The sequence below is a fragment of the Penaeus chinensis genome, chromosome 13 (assembly GCF_019202785.1).
Source record: "Penaeus chinensis breed Huanghai No. 1 chromosome 13, ASM1920278v2, whole genome shotgun sequence".
NCBI lineage: Eukaryota > Metazoa > Arthropoda > Malacostraca > Decapoda > Penaeidae > Penaeus > Penaeus chinensis.
In genome coordinates this window covers 3849592-3857091 of record NC_061831.1, presented here as the reverse complement: position 1 = coordinate 3857091, position 7500 = coordinate 3849592, and the positions used below count along the sequence as shown (strand labels likewise).

Below are 7500 nucleotides of genomic sequence, written 5' to 3'. Positions count from 1 at the left end.
CAAAATCCATACATCAATATGTGCTCTTGTGAAGAGAACCGTAGAAGCAGATATGTCCCTCTTTTGATATTCTGAGAGAGAGAGAGAGAGAGAGAGAGAGAGAGAGAGAGAGAGAGAGAGAGAGAGAGAGAGAGAGAGAGAGAGAGAGAGAGCGGGGGGGAGAGAGAGAGAGAGAGAGAGAGAGAGAGAGAGAGAGAGAGAGAGAGAGAGAGAGAGAGAGAGAGAGAGAGAGAGAGAGAGAGAGAGAGAAAATCAGCGAGTGAGTGAGTGAGTTCATGTGTGTGTGCGTGTCAATGTTTCATAATCTCTTGAGTACCACAACAGGTAGAACTGTGTAATGCAATCCCGAGAATCTAAGGACCCTTTCCAACGGTCCAAATTGAACAGTGGTTCTTAACCTTTTTACTACAACGCTCCCTTTAGGAGTTTGTCCTTCCCACCACGCCCCCTTTTGCATCTGTGGATAAGAATCCCTCCCAGATTTTAAAGAAAATAATAAATATATGTTTAGGCTTTTTATTGAGTATGATTAGTTATCATAACACTTCTAATTATTTGACTGTGGTCTCGGTACGAGAATAACGAATATAATTAGAGAAATTCCTACTTTTTCCCAAGGACTTGTGCTCCCCTTGGGAATAACTGACACCCCCCTGGTTAAGAACAACTGCCCTGGAACATCCTCCAAACATTAACCAAATTTCGAAGACGAGCACACCGCCTTGTTAACAGGTGAATCATTATCCTCTTGTAATCAACCTTACACAATGTGACTGGAAATGAACTGTGATAGTGACGAGCAAAAGTGACATTTATATACATTAGGGTGTTTCGAGACGCTCTTCAGTGGGAAAGGAGTATTGCTTAGGATGGGACGCCTTTAAACAGGCATCACCACTGGATACGGTTTCGCAAGCCAGCAGCACGGAGGTCGGTCGTAGGGAACGAGAGAGGTTTTATCCCAGTTTAGTTTGATTTAGTTTGTTCTGGTTTATTAGTGTTTGAAGTTAAAGGGCGGCGAAGGACTTATTTGAAGTTTATTCATGTATTTTCTTAGTATATTTCTTCGCTTCATTGAGCTTTTTTCAGGAATAATATGTGTCCTTGTTTCGGTTGGTTCAGGGTGATTTTTTTTGTAACTGTGTATTTATTATTATTATTATTATTATCATTATTATTATTTTTAATATGAAAACGAAGGAAAAGGTGGGTGAGAGGAGACGAGACAGATGTCGCAAGAAGATTTCTTTCGATGCCCACTATGTCTATATTCGTTCTTCCTAGACGAAACAAAAAAAACAAAAACATGAAAAGAAAAAAAGAAAATAGAAAACAACAGATAACAAAGGTAACGAGAAAGAGAACGAGAGAGAGAGAGAGGGAAAGAAAGAAGAATGTCTATTTTCGTTCTTCCCAGACGAAAGAAAAAAGACGAGAAAAAAAAGAAAAACCCATAGAAAAAAAAGGGAACGAGAGAGAGAGAGAGAGAGAGAGAGAGAGAGAGAGAGAGAGAGAGAGAGAGAGAGAGAGAGAGAGAGAGAGAGAGAGAGAGAGAGAGAGAGATAATGAGAATGAGAATGAGAATGAGAAGAGAAAGAAAGATAGATAGATAGAGTGAGAAAGAAAGAAAGATAGAGAGAGAGAGAGAGAGAGAAGAAGAAGTAAACAAAAAAGAAAAACGAGATACGGACCTAAACCAAATAACGAGACGCTCACCCTGCCTCATTACGAAACGCCGACTTCCTGTTGTCCGCGCCGGTCCGTGAGGCAATACGAGCACGATGAACCACTTTCTGTCCGGGTGATTTGCCTCGTAACACTTTATTAGCATTTGAGCAATTGTGGATGAGTGGCGTGGGCGATTTGGTCATTGTGAGTTGGTTATTTATCAAGTTTTTGTTCGGGATTTTTATTTACTTATCAAGTTTGTTTGTGATTTTGTTATTTATCAAGTTTGTTTGTGATTTTGATATTTATCAAGTTTGTTTGTTATTTTGTTATTTATTAAATTTGTTTTTGATTTTGTTTTTATCGAGTTTGTAACTTTTATTTGTGTTATTTATCAAGTGGCGTGGGTGGTTTGGTTATTGTGATTTTGTTATTCCTGCTGTTAATCAAGGAGCTTAACTGAGTTTGTTATTGACCAAGTGGCGTCGGCAATTACTGCTGTGTTATTTATGCAGTTGATCAAGAAATTTCCGTGATTTTGTTATTTATTTGTCAAGCAGCTCGAGTAATTTTGTTACTGATCAAGTAGCGTGAGTGACTTCGTTACTGTGTTTCGTTATTTAGGCAATCAGTCAAATACCTTAAGTGACTTTGTTGTTCAATCGGGGCTTTAATGTCGCTGGCCTAACCGAGATTCTGGCGAGACGCATTCGCAATGTATTGAACGAACAACGTGCGTGATCTAGTATCTCGATTTAATGACGTTGTAACGTACATGCAGAAACGGAATTCTTGGAAACCATTTCGGCCGCGACTGTTGCAGAATGTTGCAGACAGTAAACTTGATGCAATGCCAGTGCTCGAGATCTGTGCAATTAAACTACCGTATTCAATTAAATGGCATCGTAAGCCGTTGGTTTGTGTGGATGATATTGGAATCTTGGAATCTTGGAATCTTGGAATCCGTCTGTTCTTACGGTTGTTGATGGCATATTGTCATGTAACTTCGACTGTGAGAGGAAAGGAGTTAGTGGTGTTTTCTTCAAGTTTTATTGAAACAACATTTGAAGAAAACAGGTAGGCCTATGTGTGGACACAACGTTACAGGCATAAGTTTTTTTTTTTTTTTGTGGTGATGTGTTTTTGTTACTTTGAGACTACTATGATGATAAACAAATTCAAACTTTCAAGTCTCAAGGAAATCATCTGAACTTTATAAACTTTATTATTACTTTTTAGTTATTTTTACTAGCTTTTCAGATTAGGAAATAAACAACGAAAATATAAAAAAAATTGTAAGCCCAAGTTTAATAATATTTGGAAAGGATAATAGAAATAATTGTTGGAAAATATTTTGCACCTGTTTTTAAAGCTACAGTCTTTTACAAGGAAATACAATTAATCGCAGCAAAAGAGTATTGTCCATATTACAACCGTTTTTCTTGGGTAGAAAAAACATTGAATAATTCGGCAAAGTAGACGGAAATGGCTTAACAAATAGCGTGATAATGAAAAAACAAAATGAACACGGGTTCCCGCACACTTAGTGAGAACGAGAGAACAAGGCTTTTCCTTACACGTGGAGAGAGAACAAAAGAACACACCGACCGGTAACAGCGAACCCGAGGAGCCAATGATGGAAGAATCGCACAGAGGCACCATCAGCCCTGAACAGCCGGACCGCCTATAGTGCCGGCAGCCGAGAGCATGAGCGAGGGCGCGCGGAGATGGTGAGTGACCTGCAGGAGAGACAGCACCGGGGGCGGCCATGGTGACGGTCTAAGGAAAACCAGCAGGGATGCCCCTGGGGTTCTTCGAGAAGCACCTTCACCGACGCGCCACCGGTGGTCATGACGCCCAAGCCTCCCGCCAGCAGGACTTCACGCCCTCGAATTCTAGGAAAGGTAAGTCGTGAAAAGTGCGGCTGTATGAGGAGGGCGCTTTTATCTATTTATTTATTCATTTTTTGGCTTTTAGTGGCATTCCTGCTTCCGAAGGACGCTTTGAATTGTTTTTTTTTTTTTTTACTGGGAGTATTTCTCGTTAGGAAAGGTAATTCAAAGGAACACTTTTCGTGGCTTGCTTCTGGTCTTTGAGGGTCACTTGAAGAGGATATCTTCCCCAATCCCTTGCTCGTTCTTGCCAGGGAGGGGGGGGGGGGGGTAGGAGACGGAGACAGGTCCAATGTAGGGGATCATCCCTGCCTTGGACCTCAGCCCTCGCCTCAACAAATTTTCCATGCTCTTCTCTTCTCCTCCTTTCCTTTTCCTTTTTTCATTCCCTTCTGTTCACTTATCCTAATCGTTAAATCATTTTTAAACTTTTACCATAGTGCTATATGGCCTTTGATGTCTAGCACATTTAACCATTAACCATTTTAGAGGATTCGTTTCCTACTAATGTGAAGGCCACTTCTTAAAGGTATTTCTGTTATCGAGGGATACTATTTTCTGCCTTCTAGTGATGGTACTTTTAAGGTTTTATATTTCCTAACGACGTGCCTGCTATTGAGGGTCAGCTTTCCTAGTAATGTGCCTGTCTGCTTAATGGGCAATTTTCTTTGTTTTTTCTTTCCAAACTGCACACAAGGAAGACTCTTTTCGCAGTGGTATTTCTCAACATGAAGATTTTCAGAGTAACGATTCAGTGTTTTTTTTTCTGTTTTTGAGGCTTTTCTCCTTTCTGAAGTGATGTTCCTCCTCCTGAAGTGATGTTCCTCCTCCTGAAGTGATGTTCCTCCTCCTGAAGTGATGTTCCTCCTCCTGAAGTGTCTTTTTTCCTGAAGTGTCGTTCTTCCTCCTGAAGTGTCTTTTCTCCTGAAGTGTCGTTCCTCCTGAAGTGTCGTTCTTCCTCCTGAAGTGTCGTTCCTTCTCCTGAAGCGTTGTTTCTCCTCCTGAAGCGTTCCTCCTCCTGAAGTGTCTTTTCTCCTGAAGTGTCGTTCCTCCTCCTGAAGTGTCGTTCCTCCTGAAGTGTCGTTCCTCCTGAAGTGTCGTTCTTCCTCCTGAAGTGTCGTTCCTCCTGAAATGTCGTTCCTCCTGAAGTGTCGTTCCTCCTGAAGTGTCGTTCCTCCTGAAGTGTCTTTTCTCCTGAAGTGTCGTTCCTCCTGAAGTGTCGTTCCTCCTCCTGAAGTGTCGTTCCTCCTCCTAAAGTGTCGTTCCTCCTCCTGAAGTGTCGTTCCTCTTCCTAAAGTGTCGTTCCTCCTGAAGTGTCTTTTCTCCTGAAGTGTCGTTCCTCCTGAAGTGTCTTTTCTCCTGAAGTGTCGTTCCTCCTCCTGAAGTGTCGTTCCTCCTCCTGAAGTGTCGTTCCTCCTGAAGTGTCTTTCCTCCTGAAGTATCGTTCCTCCTCCTGAAGTGTCGTTCCTCCTGAAGTGTCGTTCCTCTTCCTAAAGTGTCGTTCCTCCTCCTGAAGTGTCGTTCCTCTTCCTAAAGTGTCGTTCCTCCTGAAGTGTCTTTTCTCCTGAAGTGTCGTTCCTCCTGAAGTGTCTTTCCTCCTGAAGTGTCGTTCCTCCTCCTGAAGTGTCGTTCCTCCTCCTGAAGTGTCGTTCCTCCTGAAGTGTCTTTCCTCCTGAAGTGTCGTTCCTCCTCCTGAAGTGTCGTTCCTCCTGAAGTGTCTTTCCTCCTGAAGTGTCATTCCTCCTCCTGAAGTGTCGTTCCTTCTCCTGAAGCGTTGTTTCTCCTCCTAAAGCGTTCCTCCTTCTGAAGTGTCTTTTCTCTTGAAGTGTCGTTCCTCCTGAAGTGTCGTTCCTCCTCCTGAAGTGTCGTTCCTCTTCCTAAAGTGTCGTTCCTCCTCCTGAAGTGTCGTTCCTCCTGAAGTGTCGTTCCTCCTCCTGAAGTGTCGTTCCTCCTCCTGAAGTGTCGTTCCTCCTCCTGAAGTGTCGTTCCTCCTCCTGAAGTGTCGTTCCTCCTGAAGTGTCTTTTCTCCTAAAGTGTCGTTCCTCCTGAAGTGTCGTTCCTCTTCCTGAAGTGTCGTTCCTCCTGAAGTGTCTTTCCTCCTGAAGTGTCGTTCCTTCTCCTGAAGGTTGTTTCCTCCTGAAGTGTCGTTCTTCCTCCTGAAGTGTCGTTCTTCCTCCTGAAGTGTCGTTTCTCCTGAAGTGTCTTTTCTCCTGAAGTGTCTTTTCTCCTGAAGTGTCTTTTCTCCTGAAGTGTCGTTCCTCTTGAAGTGTCGTTCCTCCTCCTGAAGTGTCGTTCCTCTTCCTGAAGTGTCGTTCCTCCTCCTGAAGTGTCGTTCCTCCTCCTGAAGTGTCGTTCCTCCTCCTGAAGTGTCTTTCCTCCTCCTGAAGTGTCTTTCCTCCTCCTGAAGTGTCGTTCCTCCTCCTGAAGTGTCGTTCCTCCTGAAGTGTCTTTCCTCCTAAAGTGTCGTTCCTCCTCCTGAAGTGTCGTTCCTCTTCCTGAAGTGTCGTTCCTCCTGAAGTGTCTTTCCTCCTGAAGTGTCGTTCCTTCTCCTGAAGGTTGTTTCCTCCTGAAGTGTCGTTCTTCCTCCTGAAGTGTCGTTCTTCCTCCTGAAGTGTCGTTTCTCCTGAAGTGTCTTTTCTCCTGAAGTGTCTTTTCTCCTGAAGTGTCGTTCCTCTTGAAGTGTCGTTCCTCCTCCTGAAGTGGTGTCCCTTCTCTTTTTAGGAAGAAAGGGAGGAACTTCAAAGTGATGCCTGTTTTGTCTCTGGTATAATTAGCAATATTGATTATGGTGGTAATAATATAAATAATGATAATGGCAGATTAGTAGTAGTGGCAATTACTGTTGTTTCATTGATGATGTTAATAAAGATGATAATGAGGATAATAATACTAGTAATTAGGATAATGATAATTATAAAAATAATGACAAGGATAATAATGGTGATTATGATGATGGTGATGATAACGACCTCAAGAAAAACAACAACAGTAATAATTGTTATGATAATGATGATAAGAAAAAGTAACAATAATGATAATAGCAATATTGGAAATGATAATAATGATTATTATTGTCATTATTATAATGATTATTTATCCATTTATTATCATCATCATTCTTCTTCTTCTTCCTATTAATATTATTACTATTATTATTATTATTGTTGTTATTGTTATTGTTATTGTTATTATTATCATTATCATGATGATTATTATTTTAATAAGATGATGATAATGATGATTATTAGTAGTATTGTCATTATTGTTATTATTATTATTATTATTATTATTATTATTATTATTATTAATCTATATTGTTTTTATTTATATTATCAACATTATGCTTATTATAATGATAATGAAATAAATATAAGTAATGATGATGACAATGATACTAACGATAATAATACTAGTAAAATACTGACAGTAAAAGATGTTAATGTAATACATTTATACAAAAGTTCCAAATTTGCAAATAAGAACATGCGGACAGCCTTGTCTTTATCAAATAAGATCACATTGAAACTAAAAAGAAACAAAAAATGATAAGTGGCAACAGAGCATCATTACATGTCGACGGATAGACAAATCACTTCTGAGAACTACCTCATTGTGTGGATGTATGGCCCGCTCTCTCTCTCTCTCTCTCTCTCTCTCTCTCTCTCTCTCTCTCTCTCTCTCTCTCTCTCTCTCTCTCTCTCTCTCTCCCTCCCTCCCTCTCCCCCTCCCCTCTCTCCCTCTCCCTCCCTCCCTCCCTCCCTCCCTTTCTATCTCTGTATCTCTGTCTGTGTCTTTCTTTGTGTCTCTTCCTTTCCCTGTCACCCTCCCCCTCCCCCTCCCTCTCCCTCTCGATCTTCCTCTACCTCTCTTCTGCTCTCACTCTCCCTCCCTCTCTCCTGCCCTGTCCTTCTCCCTCTGCATCTCCCTGTCCCCTTCCCCC

At 41.5% G+C, this 7500-nt stretch overlaps 1 protein-coding gene across 8 annotated transcripts in view; it reads left to right on the top strand.

Moving 5' to 3' along the window:
• LOC125031428 overlaps positions 1-7500 on the top strand; it is a 154924-nt gene that overhangs the window by 44514 nt on the left and 102910 nt on the right. For 3 of the 8 annotated variants that reach the window (XR_007115488.1, XM_047622160.1, XM_047622154.1), the window contains exon 2: positions 2921-3572. The exons of 4 other annotated variants lie outside the window; for them this stretch is intronic. Coding sequence is in view for 3 of the 4 variants with exons in the window: in XM_047622160.1 (XP_047478116.1) it covers positions 3467-3572 (106 nt within the window). In the remaining variant the exon portion in view is untranslated. The remainder of the gene's footprint in view (positions 1-2920; positions 3573-7500) is intronic. One more of the 8 variants, XM_047622155.1, reaches the window with a different exon arrangement.